General features: G+C 42.1%; 2 protein-coding genes across 2 annotated transcripts in view; both read right to left on the bottom strand.

Annotated features, from left to right (window-relative positions):
• The window catches only part of LOC139689859 (chitinase-3-like protein 1), a 35037-nt gene extending 32793 nt beyond the window's left edge, over positions 1-2244 (bottom strand). Inside the window, exon 1 of the mRNA XM_071586955.1 lies at positions 2119-2244. Within this exon, the coding sequence (XP_071443056.1) occupies positions 2119-2244 (126 nt within the window). The remainder of the gene's footprint in view (positions 1-2118) is intronic.
• Positions 2245-5782: 3538 nt separating this feature from the next.
• Positions 5783-17032, bottom strand: part of LOC139689858 (chitinase-3-like protein 1) — a 39678-nt gene continuing 28428 nt past the window's right edge. The window contains exons 9-10 of the mRNA XM_071586954.1: positions 16264-16395; positions 5783-6753 (exon numbers count right to left, since the gene is read on the bottom strand). Coding sequence (XP_071443055.1) covers positions 6607-6753; positions 16264-16395 — 279 coding nt within the window. The 3' untranslated portion in view covers positions 5783-6606. The remainder of the gene's footprint in view (positions 6754-16263; positions 16396-17032) is intronic.

Genomic DNA, 17032 nt, shown 5'->3' with positions numbered 1-17032 from the left:
CCTCGTACCATTGGAGATCATTGGATAGGACGAGATAATTGAAATTGGTAGTGTCTATATTTGCCCATATCCTGAATGATATTCTTTTTATTTAATATACCTATATTTGTAACAGTTCTACAGCATAATTTGAATATACACACGTATCCATTTATTGAATATTGTTGCGTGGGCAGTTCTCCCTTTCGTGGGTTTAGAGTTTTTCGAGTGCATGGTGAGACTGTTTTGTGTGTGTGGGGGGGGGTGCCTGATTGCGATTGCGCATGTATGACTGGCAACTTGGCACTCCCCGCCACACGCCCCTACGGTGACTTGCGGGGTGTTGTGCAGATGCAGAGGAACGCGTCATTGGAATGTGGCTGCCAGCGTGACTCCGTTAAATCTACCGGTGGGCTGGTTGTGGGCGCTTCGACTGGCGTCAAGTCCGGTCCCCCGCGCCTAATACTTCCTTCTGTGGCGTAGCCTGTTCAACTTTCAGCTGGGAAATGAATGAGAGCTTGTTTTCTTCGCCGAAACTTTGACTCAACTATCGCTGACTTGAGGTTGTATTGCGATTTTGCATGAACGTGTATTTCCCGCTGGTCATTTCGTTGGGGATGGCGGTCATCGTTTTTTTCTTTCCTCGTCTGCCTCGCACCTTGGAATTTGAAATAACCATACTGGATTCGACAGTGGTACGAAAACACGTTGACCCGTCCCTAGGGCGGGCGCAAAATAATGCGACGGTCCTCCTGCCACCGAGGTAAACCCGCGACCAAGGGAAAAATGCAGCTGACAGTCGCGTCGTAGTAAATTTCGATAGGAGGACCTAGGGAAGAAGGGAATTAGCGGTGGGAGAGGAATCTTCGTCAAAGTCAGGATGAATTGAATTCTGGTTAAAAAATTCATTCTATTAATAAATGGCAGTGGGTTTGATAACGGAGCATCTCTTCACACGTAAAAGGCAAAAATATCACTCGAGACTATATGAAGATAAAACCGAAAGAAATATAGCAAAGCTCTCCGTGAAGCAAACTATTAGTTCCCTATTGAATGACTTAAAGAAGACAAAACACATATATCTACTGGCAACACAGTTTTGCAAAATTATCAAAGAGGAAAAAATTAGAATTCTTCGAAAAAAATGTGATTGGCGATAGCGTTACCTGTTCTTGTACCTAGTGGTTCGCAGCAGTGTGGGGGGGAGGGTTTGCAGGAAATGGAGAAAACTGGGAGGTCACGCTAAAGGTGCCATGCGGTCGATGTGGCAATGGCGAGGTTTAGTGCGGTTAACTCCCGCCTTACTGTCTTTGTTAGTGCCTTACCGCCTGGACTTAGGTTTGACCAGAGCCAATGGGCCCATGTGGCAGCTCATGGTGGCAGGGGTGACATCGGGATGCACTGGAACCCTGAACGATAGGATCGGGGAACCTTTCCAGGCCCAAGCTACTCGAAAAGTCCCGAAATGTTCACTGACTGCCCAAACGGGCAATTATAAACCGTCCGGGTGAGTGAAGTCCCACCTTGACCGGGCATTTGACATAAGCAACGCACGGCATTGAAAGAAGGAAACATGGCTGAAGTGGAAGTGTGGTTTACGAGAAGTAGAAACTCTAAACTGGGAATAAAATATGAAATCTTAACCAAACAAGAAAGGAAAGCCGAACGGGGACGGCTTTTTGCGAACAAGTTCGAATAAGAACGTCACTAACAGCACTAACTGCCCAACGGCACACTCTGAGTATAGAGGGGTAGAAATAGGAAACGGAGGCGAGGAGCGCCCATTTCCCACAATTACACTTGGGCAAGAGGAAGCGGGTGGCAGCAAGACCGTGAAGCGGATAAAACGATACCAAAATAGCATGGAGAATGGAGGCAGAGACCCATCGGGCCATGAAGCGGCTTATTGCTATGAAGAAAATTTAAAGACATAGGAAAGACTTAAAGGCGAGTAATATCTTTAGGCAGTGTATAAGTGTGTTTCCCTCCGGGATCATAGTCCCAGATGGTTCGTAACAGCGGATTTCCAGACGGTGCGAGGCGAGATTGAAATTACGCGAATTGCGAGGAAATAAACCCCGCAACGGACGGGAGTTAGTGCGCCGCTCGTACGTCAGCCATTCGGGTGAATCTACCCACCTGGAGTAGCGCCCGAACAGCCTTGTTTTGGATGCTTTCAAGGTGACGCCAGGGCGTTTTCCTTATAGCAAACACGGGGCAAGAGTATAGTATCTGCGGTCGAGTGGTCGACCTGTAAAGTCGCATCCTGTGGGCGTGACCAAGAGGAGGAATCACAGTGACACCGTTCAATCCGTCTCCTTCTCTCTCTCCCTCAATCCTGCAAATTCGGAGCCCTATGTAATTGTCCCGGGCGATACGGATCATTCGGAAGACGGGACCACGAATCATTTATTACATCGTAATTCGACAAAGGCCATCACAACGCGAGTCCCTTTCATTCAGAGAACAATTGTAATAATAACAAATAATTTGATAAAAATTCATGAATTTATTTTACTCCTAATCAATTCAGTAAATGGACTAACAATATGGAGGCGATTTGCTAGTGCGCTTAAATAATGCCGCATAAATAATTTAGTGAGAGAATCATTTGAGGTTATTTTTATAACGTAACAAATGTATGAGGTTTAATTTATCCTAATAGTTCCATGCGGATTGAAAATTTTCCATGAAACTGTTTTACATGCAAATATGTCCAGTGATCGGCAAATATCTCGAAATTAAGACTTGTCGCGTCAATGAAACTTTGGCCGGTAGTTGGTAATGGCTATCATGGAATCATAGAAATGATACGTCAATTTTCTACCCATAATTCACAATTAATAACCTCGATGCCCATTATTTTGAATTTGATCGGGGATACTTTATTTAGAAAAATGATATGATTTGAAAGTTTTAGGACGAGAAACATTTTTTGCGCTTCCAACGAATCAGGTTGTATGCAATTTAAAAGAAAAAGAGAAAAATATTCATCCGAATCGAATATCGCCATATTTTCCCAAATTAAACTGTGGTTTAAATTGAATGTTGTATAGGTTGAATATGCCATTTTTTATAACCGTTGTAATATGTTAAAACAAAATGCATCCAAATTATTTCCAGACAAGGTGCAAATGCAAATTTTAAATTTAACAAATTTTAAATAACAACGTTTTTGACTGATAGTTGAAAATGTGCGAACTCACCACAGTGGTGATGACCGCGGGGCTCCTCAATTGAAGGCTGTACTGCGACTGCACATACGAGTCCCCTGGAAACGAAGTTCACTCGTTGTCAATGCCAAGTTGGTGCACTTTAATCTTTGTCCTCCTTTTATCGGACGAGGTCAGTTACTTCCTCCTCTCCCCTTCCCTCTCTCCCCTTCCCACTCTCCCCTTCCCTCTCTCCCCTTCCCTCTCTCTCCCCTTCCCTCTCTCTCCCCTTCCCCCTCTCTCCCTCTCCCCGAGTGGAGAGAATCTCCGATGACCTCTCAAATCTACTCATCTAAAAGGTCCCTTCCCTTTTTATTCAAGCTTTTAGGCATTGAGGAGGTGGTCGTCGCAATTCTGCTGCACTGAGACTTTTTGCGTTCAAACGAAAGATCGCAGGCGTGGTCCAGAGAAACACCATTCCTCATAGAACAAATAGTTTCAGGTGTAAATTTGTGGAATAGTTCCATAATGGAATTGTTCCATTTTTCAAATGGAGTTTTGTTTTAATATTATTCACCATTCCTCATGCTTTGAAGATTTGGCTCGAGATTTTTTTGTACTCAGTTCAAATTGTACATTATCCTGCTATCTTAAAATAAAGGTTTGGCGTGCTGCAGCTGAGATAGTTAAATAATGGCGAAGGAGATATTTCATGCTACTTTCAACTGCCAATTGAGTTACTCTTTCACTTTTCAAAGGTCATAGGTAGGTCAAATATTTTTTTATTAAGCCCGCACTTAATAAAATTCCTTCTACGAGATGGCACTGTTAATGACGCATAAATATGCTCAGTATTTGTTCTTATCTTTGCCACTACACCATCGCGCCTCTTAGTATTGTGCCAATCGAATACGTTTTGCATGCGTAGTTATTTGAAATATTTTCATCAAAGATTTCCTGGAATTGATTCATTCATTTGAAATTTTATCTTTGATGATATACCAATTTTTTCATCTCATTGTACTACTCAAAATTTGAAAAAAAATTGAATTAAGCGTTCTTCGGCCAATAAATATGGATAGTGCATCCTCGATTAATTGCAACTCAATCATAGTACCAGAAAAATGGTCCTTATGAATTGACTCAATTGAATGATGATTGGAATAGGGTAAAAATAAACTAACCACAGCACCACGGTGTTAAATATTTTAAATTTATTTACAGCCTAATTGAAAAGAGCCAAATGTAATCCCTAAAATGCGCTCTTCGATGATTTGTATTTGGTGTCTCAGATCATTTGTTTATGTTGATATTCCCTTTTCTCTGTACTTTAAGGATTTATTCAGCATATCTACATTGATATTTTTGCATGTGTTGCAGCTCCATCATTCTACAAGATTGATCATTATAAAAATTGCATAGCGTTGGCGCGTCAGTTAAGTCGAGCGTTGGACTACTGACCGGAGGGTAAGGCCAAGACCCCCCAGGGTGATTCTTCGGGTACCAGATCTTCCTGGGAAACCGTAACCGGCACAGAGAAAGGAACTACTCCCCCTTATTAACCTGCTAATGTGTGAATTTCACACGGCGTATAGGGCTCAGCACTGCGCGAACTCTATCATCACCCACCAAACTGACTGTCGGGTTGATTACTGTGTTTGTCGTTTATTATATTGAAAATTTTATAATATTTGAACTTCCGAAACTGTGTAGATCACATTCTAAAAATCTTTCATTGCTACTTCTTATTGCCTCTATTTTTCATTGATTTTCATTTTTTATTCATAAAATTTAGCGATCTGAACCGAATACGCATGTACTCATTCAGCTGTAAAATTATATATTGTGCCATAACTACCCGGCCGCTGGTGCTAGGCGTCAGACCACTAAATTTGATTAACTGCTCAATTTGGGCAGTACATAAATTATTACCAATTCATAGAATATAATTTATATACGAGGGTCATCCGGAAAGTAGTACCCGTTCGTGAAATAAAGACACAAAAGTAAATATTAAAAACATAAAAAATTTTATTTGAAAGAGGATACTTTAAACTACTTCTCAACATAATCTCCAAGCAAATTAAGGCATTTGTCATAACGTGTGACAAGTTTCTGTATTCCTGCTGCATAGTCCTTCGCCGCCAGCTCATTGAGATACGCGAGGGACCCATCTTGCACAAATTTTTGCATAATGCAGATGGTGTTTAACAATTTCATGAACAATTGTTCGAGAAACATTGGGAAAATGCTCACAGATGTCATCAATTGTGACGCGCCGATCGTTCCTCATGAATTCGTCAACTGAGCTCACCAGTTGGTCTGTAATGACAGACGGTCTCTCCGAACGCTCATCGTCGTGTGTGTTCCCCCTCCCCATGTTGAAGTTGCGACACCACCGCCGAACAGACGACTCGTCCATTGTCTCCATACACCTCCTTTAATTGGCGATGAATATCACATGGGCGAACGTTTCTTGCATTGAGGAATTTAATCACTGCCCTCACTTCACAACTGGCGGCGTTCTCAATTTTTTTAAACATTGTAAACAATCACAGAAACAACACAGGCAATGCTAGCGTCACGCAACTTGGCTCAGAGAAGGCAGACAAGCCACTGAAGCTATCTGACCTCGTCCAGCGGCTACTCGCGTCGTCAGCACTTCATGCGGCACGAACGGGTACTACTTTCCGGATGACCGTCGTACTTAATGGGAAAAGTTATATGAATTTATTTTAGTACAACGTATTTCACGTTTACACATTGAATTTAAATATATGAGGAGGACTGCCATGTATCACTGTTGATACTAGCTGATAAGACGGTGATAAGACTGAGAAGATACTGAGAGTATTGCCGTTTGCAATGTTGAAAGTAATTAATGTGCTACCCTTCGTTGTCCACTATTTTATCCCAAATTCGTTTAAAAAGATGAATAATGAACACTTTTTTTCGAATCCCAGGTTGTAAATCATGCCAACTGATTCACATTTCCAATTTCCTCTATCTGACTTCATTTTTGACTCCCGTCCCAATTGATCCAAATAATAGTTATTTGGCCTATAAAGCTTGATTATTTTTCCCCCGCGGGCAGGGGGAGGAAATGGGAGCTTCTGATATGACTGTTACCACGTGCGGTCATTGCATGTCCCAAAATTTATATAATAATATTATGAACCATATAAGTTTTTATTGAATAACATCTGAAAATCTTCCTTATAAATATTTGATTTGTTCTACAATGATATTTCCCGTGTAAATTCACGTTAACTTATAGGGTTACAGTTTGGTAACTGCCGCTACAGTGGAGGAAAATTTTCCGAGTCAACATATTATAATTATTTATGTGCAGAATTTACATTCTGAATTATGCAGGCAAAATCTTTCGATATAATGGTATTTCTTCAGCAGCATTTACTCCAGAGCTTCGTGCCTCGTATGCCTCTCTCTATCGGTTGGCCTTCGACGCGGTGTCCTACAGCTGTTCCCCGTTGAGGGCGTTGAAGGCGGCCCTCGTCAGCGGGAAGGTCTTGCCCCCCTCGGTGAACGCCCCCTTGAAGTCCTCCATGTCCACGTTCATGATGGCGGCCCCGGCGAAGTTCTTCTTCAGAATGAACTGAGCCTGAAAGTAAGGAAGGGGAGAGGGGGGAGGGTATCACCTTCATTTCGAATATTTACGTTTCTTAATGAAGTATTAATCTTAGAGATTCATTATGGATATATTTTGTTGCCTTGTCTTTACCCAGAAGTTGTGGAACTAAATTTATATTAATCATTTCCAAGAGATGATATATTTTCACAATAACATTATACAGGGTCGCACCCAAAAGTGGTAGGACTGATTTTCTCTGGCGCGAACGGAGAGGTGGAGGGGAGTCTGCTTGGCAGGGTAAGGTGGAAAGGGCTCTTAATAACAGACCGACACCAACCTCAGTCGCCTGCGGGCTGTCGTTGACTGAGGACACCGTTTTTAGTGAAGCTAGTTTTTTGTCCGCGTCGAAAAACAAAATGAATCTGAATTTAGAGCAACGTTATTCCGTGAAGTTTTGTGCGAAACTCGGGAAGATGGCAAGAAGACCCTCAATATGATCAAGCACGCTTATGGGGACACTGCCTTAAGCCATTCCATAGTATTTGAGGGGCACAAGTTGTTTAAAGAGGGTAGGGGGCTCGTTGAAGACGACCATCGCTCCGGACGGCCGTCGACGGCAAGAACCGACACGAATGTGTACAGAGTGAGGACACTGCTGAACACAGACCGACGCTTAACCAGTGAAGAAATTGCAGACCAGTTGGGTCTGTCTGCATCCAGCGTCCGACGCATTATTTCACAGGATTTGGCCATGCGCAAGGTGTGCGCCAAGATGGTGCCGAAAAATCTGCCATGGCGCGCTCGTCGTCAGACAGCTCCTGGCCAAATACGGCGTTGCCCTGTTGCCGCACCCGGCCTATTCTCCCGATCTGGCACCACCGGACTTCTTCTTCTTCCCCCTGATGAAAAGACAGCTCAAGGGACGACGTTTTGACTCGATAAAGGCCGTTCAAGAGGCTTCGACGAGGGTCATCAACGGCATCCCCAAAGAAAATTTCCAGCGGGCGTCCGGGGAATGGGAGCAACGTTATACTAAGTGTGTAACAGCTCAAGGAGCATATTTTGAAGATTATTAAGTCGATGTAAGTATATCGTCAATAAAATTCTCGTAAAAAAATCAGTCCTACCACTTTTGGGTGCGACCCTGTACATATGTTTCTTATGATGATTGCAGGATGGCAATTACAAGGCTTGCATAAAAAGTATGGGTAACATTTTTTTCCAGACGTGTGCGCGAAGTGCCAAATTCAGACCGTCAGTTAGGTGTGCGAATTACCGCAGATCCTGTATAGGCATTGTCCTAAGATGGCAGTGCGCTATCACTGAAAATTGGCGACGCGAAAGATCTCCGGTAAACTCGACCCGAAGGTCTTTGGAAGGAGGGCCAAGAGCAGAGTAGAGCGTGTCTGCTTGCGAAGATCTTGTGAAATGCGTTGAAGAAGATACCGACTTTTTGGACATCCCCACAAGCGGACTATTTTCTGTTTCCAAAAGAGAAATCCTCCAACCAAGGACACCGCCATGGAGCCCTAAGTACCGTCAATTATGGTTGCACGCATACCCTTAAAGTTCTTCCGAAATCCACCTTCCAGGGATCCTTCGGGTCGTGGAATAGCAACTGGAAAAACTGCATCGACGCTCGAGGGATGTACTTTGAAATATTTGAGGCATTGTAGAATATCTGAATTATATCTGGAATATGTTTCGAAAACCTTTCTCGATACTTATTATACAAGCCATGAATATCTTGGGCGGGTTTCAAAAGCAATGAATTAGTTAATACATACTTGCAGATTGAGTTAAGGAACAATACTAGGTATTTTTCAAGCTCTTTCCATTGTGTACAACCCGTTCCAACGCATAGGCGTCATACTGAGTGACCTAAGGATGAACACCTGTGCGTTGAAACTACTTGTACTAAATAAAGAGTGTTGGGAAAATGCCTTGCATTCTTATTTCTTATTCAAGACAAATTTCCGCTCATTCAAGCCTGATACCATCGAGTGTATACTAGCAGTTAATGCCAAATAATATCTATAGTTAATTACATTTTTATAATTATGAAATACGATACTTGTGATAAGTGTTAATTTTACAATGCAATTCATTACCGAAGCATCATCTGCAGGTACAAAATACAGTTTTTTTAATACATGTGTGTAGCAAAGAATTATTGGGAGAGAAGTAGTTCCCTTTAAATAGCTACTGCAGCAAAAATTCCGAAATGGAAAGTTTACGCGCCAAGGGACAAAACAGTTTAACGTCTTATCCGACGGACGGCGTACTCACTCAAAGTGCCCTCCACAAAGCACCTCAAGTAGGGATCGAGATACCCCTGAAAAATATTCAACACCGCCGGGATTTGAACCCGCGCCCTCAGGGTGGGAAGTCAGTACGTTAGCCCCCGCACCATCTCCATGCCCAAGAGGAAGGAGAATTGGAATCGCTCACAAGACGAAGGTTGAATTAGAGATTTATTTAATCACTTGAAAAATTGGAAGCAGGTCTCTTTAGCAATGATGCTGAAAATTTATTATTAGACACATTAGTACGGGAGAACTTCATTGCAGTAAAATTAGAGGTATAAATGCAGAAATGATCGAATCAAGAGGCAATTGGAAATCCTATATGAAAGATCTCCCAGAAATTGGATCGAGCACCACTTAAAATCTGCCTACCCACCTCACTCAAAGCAGTCTTCCACCCACCCATTACCCTCTCCAAACTTCTAGCCAATGGAAAAGACACCCAGGATAGCCTTCTCAAATCAGGCATTTATAAACTGAAATGCGAGGATTGCAACAGCGTTTATGTCGGCCAGACCGGCAGGAATATCAAGTTACGAGTCAAGGAACACGCTAGGTGTCACAAAAATCAGAATAACAACTCTCTCTTCGCCAAGCATTTACTAGAATTCAAACACAGCAGTGACTTTGTCCCAGAGATATTACACATGCTCCCAAAAGGGTTAAAAATGGACGCTCTCGAGCAATTAGAGATAAGAAGGCACTTGGTAAACCCCAACACGACACTTTGTAATGAGCAATTGTTCCCATACCCCTCCCCACTCCTCTCCGAGAAACTAGCCTGGAAATGGTCAAAACAATCCATCAACGCACCTGCGAGCCCCCACCCCTCTCAGGTTCTTCCAACCCTCCCCGCCCCCACTCTGTCCTGAGGGTATATATGCTTGCTCTGTCTGTTTTGCAAATTTGTACCTGATGATGCCGCAAGTCGGTGAAACGCGTTGTACCGTATAATAAAATCTGTGGAAAAGTACGAGTCTTTCTTTCTTTTTTAGTATAGATATTAAATACTTCCACGAATTGAAGCCTGAAACAATTGAATATATTTGCAATTTTTCCCGTTGATTTCCCATTTAAGGTTAGTGGATCAAACTAACTTTTGGACCAGGAATTAAATTTGAATTTTTTAAAAATTCAATAGCCATCCCAGAGGGCTCGTTCATTAAAAATGCTTTGCTTTTTGTTTTGGTCGGTAAGCGTCTTCGCTACTAACCCTGCACAAAATTTGAAATATCCCAGTTTTCCATAGAAATTGTGTGAATAGTAGTCCGTTCAAGAAGAAGAGGGTTTGTATAAGTCAGAGGACACTAATCGTCGATCGTTGATCAGATCGCAGTTCTAGGTCGAACGCTTGTCGAACGATTGCTTCGATAAATCTATCTGGAAACTGGATCTGCCGCTCCTAATCAAGCAAAATCCATATCACTGCAGGCACTTCGCACCTGGCGGGGGCAATGATTTTTGCGGCGGACGTTGTTATCTGCATTGACCAAGAGTCAAAAAAATACTGAAGCAAAGCAATACCTTCAGTGGGTTCGGATTCAAACATTAAATGGCTATGGAAATGTTAAACGCTTCTCTGCCCAGACAATATTTAAATCTAAGATGAGGATCCTTTCTTTTTGAATATGTCTTGCATATTACGCGTATTTAATGTAGTGTATGCACCTTTTAATATCATTATCTAAAGTATCTGAATATGTCCAAATATTTATTGTGACTGAAAGTTTAGAAAAACTAATTTTTGATGATGTTGAATTCCTGGAGGTTAATCACCCTCCCGGTGGCTCATTGGGTATGTCATGTGCAAGCATGGTCCGAGACTCGGGAGGAAGGAGAAGTAATTGATTGATTGATCAGGTATTTCTGGAGAATAGTAACTGAGGATGAAGTCGGGGAGAGACGCTAACAAAGCGGTGAGAATGGTTTCTGGAGGAAATGAATAGGTGTTCGGAGGAATGAGTTGGTGTCAGAAAATGCGAAAATAATCAACCGGAGAAGAGGAAAGATGTAAGTAACAGTAGCGAGTAATGATTACTTCTCATGTGGCCCCAAATTAGAAATACAAGGTGTAGTTTGTAGTTCTCAAGGTCTTCCAATAGGAGCTTAAGAGGTATAAACTTCCTAAAATGGTTTTTAGCTTTCTGCAAGTGTGCCAACTCCTAACTGAATTAAAATTCGTAATTTTACGAACACTTAGCAAACACTGTTGGTAAATAATCTTAAAAAAACAGCTTCTTTGATTCGGTATAGTAAAAATATAACTCCAAAATAGATTTCCACGCTAAAATTCATTTACAGAGTTAAGTAAAATTTCAAGTAATATAAATGCAAAGCGTCTACCGAGCTCGTGGCGGGAGAGGAATGACATCGTGACGATAGAATAATAATCAACCTGACCGATTAAATTCACAAAAAATAATGAGATGAACTCAATATTTATTCTACGAGTCTTCTTAAATAGTCATCTTCTTGGCAAATACTTTGCCAATCTGTAAATTTAGACATAGATTCTTGTGTTAGGAAGTTACCAAATACTCAGGAATATCAATGACGACTCGGCATATCAATGGTTACCAAATATTTGGCATATCCATATATCAGAGGCGACTGGATTTAAATTTGGAGTCCACACTGTAGACGGTATGACGACCGTGATATTAACTTGGAAGTCCAATTACTAATGATGGAGGAATCGTGGAAATAATTGCTACAAGACTGCCTCTCAGGCGTTACTTGGTGTAAGTCTTTAATACTAGGTGTAAATGAGGGAAACGTAGCTTGGTTCGTCAGACGGCAACGTATGATGAATGACGTTGCCGTGCGGCAAAGGAATGGTCGTTGAAAATAAAATTTCTTATGAAATCTGTCAAGTTTCATTTCCCTCGATAACGCCTAGCAGGAATGCTTGTGGGGCATATTCCCTCAAATAGTAAGGATCACTATGAAATTTGAATTCCATAATTATCAAGTGAAACAGAATCGTCAAAAACGGAGCACATACCTATATTTACAAAGAAAGAAGGGACTATGAATGACTTGCTAATTAATTTGATAGCATTGCGGATAAAAATAGTGACCAATGTTTTGCATTGGCGAGTAACTACAGTGCTCAGAGAGCAATGGCTTACTGATGGAAGAATCACAACTTGTTTCCAAACTCCTTCTTCGAGAGCCCTCAGTTTCACACAAGCTAATATATTTTTAAAACTTTTTCAGATCTCCCTTTGACAATACGCAAGGGACTCTAGGAAAGAGCGTTTTGTATGGAATGTTCATGTAGTGGTGGAGTTTCGCATTCTTGCTTGTTTTATCCTGGCTTGCGTATTGTTGGATGACTTTAGTGCTGCATCCCGGGGTGCAGCTAATTGTTGGATGCATGCATGAGTATTGAATGAAAGGATTTTTGCAAGAGTGTATGCGCCGTTATGGGTTTGTTTTTCCATATTGTTGATTTAACATGTGGTATTGTTCTTTTTACGGATGGTGACCTGACACCCCCGCCCCATGTCCTTGCGGCGGATTACGTGGCATTATGTATATGTGGAAAGAAACTACCAGCATTTATTACTCTGTTAAAGTGTGAATTTGGTATGCCGTTTAACTTTAGGGCGCCCCCCCGGGCTACAACCCTGACGTGCTGGAAGGGCTTCTGCGTTCCGATGACCCCTAGAGCTGTGCTGGCAGGAGTCATAATTATTGCTCCTGGTAGGGTCACCCATGCCAGATAGGTCGAAGGTTAGGAGCCAGACGAAAGTTAGTCCACGTAGCGTCTGTTTCTCCGTGAGGCAGCTGCAATGGCGTCTGACCCCAGTGGGGAGGCCAGTAAGTGATGGTGTCACGTTAAAAACACTATTGAGGAAGGCAACGGGAAACCACCTAAATTATCATTCCCAAGAAATATATAATGGACAATAGAGATATTTTGAGTCCTGGCAACTACGGGGCCCGGCCCAAACGGCGGGGTCTCGTGACAAGCAGCGGAGGAGGAAAGGCTTCCACGGTCGTCATCCCACGAAACCCTTGCAAAGGAAAACCAGCAGCAGAAGGACAGAAGACGCAGGAGAAGAAGACCACATTAGTTAGAATAGGAACTTAGAATCTTAGGACGATGTTACGGTCAGGAAAATTAGAAAATATTGAGCGAGAGATGAGAGGAGGAAATATAAATATTTCACGTCTATGCGAGGTTAGATGAAAGGATAGCGGGGATTACTGGAGTGATAATTATAGCATAATATACAACGGCGGGGACGAGAGCCAACGAGGGGTGTCCATAGTATTAAATGAAGAGGTAGGATGAAGAGTAGTCAACATAGACCAGGTAACGGCAAGATGATTAATACTAGAGATAAAAGCAGAACCAACGAACTTGGTTATTATTCAGGTGTACATGCCACCAAGCAACCATAAGGAAGAAGAGGTCTATAGGATATACGATCAGTTGGAGGACATAATCGCGTGTGTTCCTGTAAGTAAACATTTGATAGTGATGGGGGATTGGAATGTGACGGTAGGCGAAGGAAGAGATGGTGATGAGGTCGGGGAATACGGTTTAGGCACGAGGAAGTACTGCGGGGAGAAAGTAGCTGAGTTCTGTGAGAGACAGGGGTTAGTCATCACCAAAACTTGGTTTACATATCGCAAAAGACACAGGTATAAATAGAAAATGACAGGTGACTCAGGTTTAGGAACAGTGTGATAAATTCGCACGGCTTCCCGGGATCCCGAGATGCAGACTCTGACTCTAAGTTGTTATGAAATGTGGTGTCCGTTTAAAAAAGATTAGCCAGAGGCGGCGAGTCAGAAAATGGAATGTAGAAGCATTAAATGGTTTGAATAGGAAGAAATACAAACAGGCGGTAGAGAAAATCATGGAGGATGGTAAAGAGCTAAGTACTATCGAAGAAAAATGGAAATGTATCAAGAAAGGGCTGTCTAAAGCCGCAAAAGACAGTATTGGAACCGTTAACGCTAAAAGGACTAGGAAACCATGGATCACGAATGACATGATTACAAAGATGGATGAGCGGCAAAAATGGAAAAATGTAAATACAGAATTAGGCAAAATGAAGTACGAAGAATTAAACAATAAATTGAGGCGGGCAACAAATAAAGCAAAAGAAGCATTGTGGAAGACGCAGAGGATATGGAAAGTCTGAAGAGGAAGGGTAAAATCGGTGCGCTGTACAGCAAAGTTAAATCTGTATCGGGAAGTAAGAAACAGAAATCTATGCTAACAGCTATAGATAAGGCGGGTAAGATAACAGTTGACAAAGGAAAGATCCAAGAGAGATGGAAGTATGTGTAGAAGAAATGTAGACTAAATAATTTCGATCAATAAAGTTACACATTGAAAAAGAATATGACGAAGAGGAAGATAGCTTAGGTCCAGACATACTCGACGATGAGATAGAAAGGGCATTAAGGGAGATGAAACTAAATAAGGCCGTGGCGGTGGATAACATTCCCGCGTAACTTTTGAAATGTTTAGGAAAAAGTGGGAGGAAGAGGCTATATGGGCTGATCCGTAGTGTCTATGAAGAAGGAATGCGGCCGGAAGACTTTGTTAGGTCAGTTTTAGTTCCTATTCCGAAAAAGGCAAAGGCTACATCATGTGAGGACTACAGAACAATAAGTTTGATATCCCACGCAGCTAAAGTTGTTCTCAGGATCATAAACAAAAGGATAGAGAGTAGGGCAAATGATTACTTAGGGGATGATCAGTTTGGGTTTAGGAAGGGGAGAGGTACGCGTGATGCCATTGCAGTAATGAGATTATTAATCGAGAGGAATATAGAACACAACCAGGAGGTATATGCCTGTTTCGTAGATTTCGAAAGAGCATTTGATAAAGTTAATTTGGGGAACACTAATGGGTATGTTGCAGAAAATAGGAATAGATTGGAGGGAAAGGAGGCTAATCCGTAACCTGTACATGTCTCAGACTGCTCAGGTGCGGGTGGGGAACGGGGGAGTCCGGATGGGCAGTGTTAGGAAGAGGTGTAAGGCAGGGTTGCCCATTGTCACCGTTGCTGTTCAACCTGTATGCAGAGGAAATGATTAAAGAGGCATGGGTAGAACTGGAGGTAGGAATGAAAGTGGGCGGGGAATACGTGAAATCAGTTAGGTTTGCTGATGACCAAGCTTTAGTTTGTCAGTCAGCAAAGGAGTTGCAAGCATTTCTGAGTGAATTGGAAATTCAGTGCGATAGATATGGGATGAGAATCAGTATTAATAAAACAAAGGTAATGCGATTTTTTAGAAAGAAAAAGGCTAAGCTAAACATTAAAATAGGAGGGTAAAAACTAGAGCAGGTAGAACAGTTTAATATCTTGGAAGTGTTTTGGACCAACACGGTCAAAGTAGTAGGGACGTAAGGAGAAGAATTGCGCTAGGTAAACAGGCTTTCACAAGGAGAAGGGAGTTGATGACAGGGACGTTGAGCAAGGATATTAAGAAAAGACTCGTTAAAACTTTGATAAGGAGCGTAGCTATGTACGGCGTGGAAACGTGGTCATGGAAGCAGGATGATAGACGTAGACTGGAGGCTTTTGAAATGTGGGTGTGGAGAAGAATGGGAAAGGTGAAATGGACAGAGGAGAAAACGAATGAGGAAGTACTTGGTATGGTGGACGAAGAGAGGGGTTTGTTGGGAGAAATCTTGTGGAGGCAGGAGGAGTAGATGAAGGGGGTTTTGACCGGCTGTTGGATGTTGAAGACTGTAATAGAGGGCAGAATGTTAGGCATACGAGGAATTGGAAGGAACAGAATCGGGATGTTGAACGGGATGAAGGTGGGGAAGAAAGTGCTCAGAGATGAATAGGAGTCTAATGTAGAGTAGGATAATAGATTTTTTATTTTGTTAGAAGTCATAAAATATTTATTTGGTAGCTGTGTCCCTCCAAAAACCTCCCTTAACTGGTAGAATACCTAATCTAATAATAACTCTAGGGTGAGCCTAGCCCTCAGCCATCAACTCGAAATTCATTTCTCTGATAATTATGCTGTGCATGCATATGTATTGAGGCCCAGGATTTTGTTTTGTAATATTTATTATCCGACAAACTTGGTCTTGTTCTGATCTACGGGGTGAACCAAATTTGAACCAGATAGCTTCCTGGGGGAGTGGCGACCACGGAAGGAGAGGAATCCCCTCGCCTATTTCGATTGCCAAATCAACCGAACCCTTGGCCATCCCTCGCCTTGGTACCCTTACAATTATCATTCTCACCTTCACCCTGACGGACTCGGGGTCTTCAAAGGACGTCCACTGAAGCGATCTGCTGTGTCCGTAGGACACTCTGGACTCTTCATCCCTTGTCACCACCCAGTCCTCCGACGCATTGGACATCTTCATTCGCAGCTGCAAAATAGCAATAATTGAAATCGACATCTTTACACTTCGCCAAAAATGATCCTGTTCACTTGAGGGAGCTTTGTCTTAGCTATAAGTTACATTTTTCCTTAATTGAAGATACCAAAACTGAGTGAATATTTAGGAGGTCAATCATTGCAGAATTGTGAAGAAAACCCATTTTAAAGAAAGAATTCTGTTATTTCCTCCCTTTCTTTGATATTCAGCTATATACCGCGTTTTTTTTATTTCTACTACTTTTATGCGTTAATTCGTATTTTACTTTTATTTCAACGACCATGTTACCTCCCCATGCAAAAACACGCTCCACATCAAATTTATCATAAGCCTTTTCCCAGTATCCCTTTCAAGGTTTTTCCTCCTTGTGATGGCTTCTATGCCAAACGCCATTCCCTTTTTTATGTTGATGTATTTACTCAAAGTCCATGTCATCAATTCCCTCCTTCTTGTTAAATATTTATTACCTAACACAATTCTTCATCTTCGGTCCTTCCTACTTCAGCCATTTTGGTCCAGAACACTTCCAAGAGAGTTCAACTGCTCTAGTTTTTGCCCTCTTATTTTCAAGCTCAAATCAACTTTCCTCTGCTAGGCATTGGCTGGAGAATTTTGAGACGTGGATATG

This window comes from Hetaerina americana, unplaced genomic scaffold (assembly GCF_022747635.1).
Source record: "Hetaerina americana unplaced genomic scaffold, ioHetAmer1.1.p SCAF_28, whole genome shotgun sequence".
Classification (NCBI taxonomy): Eukaryota; Metazoa; Arthropoda; class Insecta; order Odonata; family Calopterygidae; genus Hetaerina; species Hetaerina americana.
This window is presented reverse-complemented; position numbering and strand designations above follow the sequence as displayed.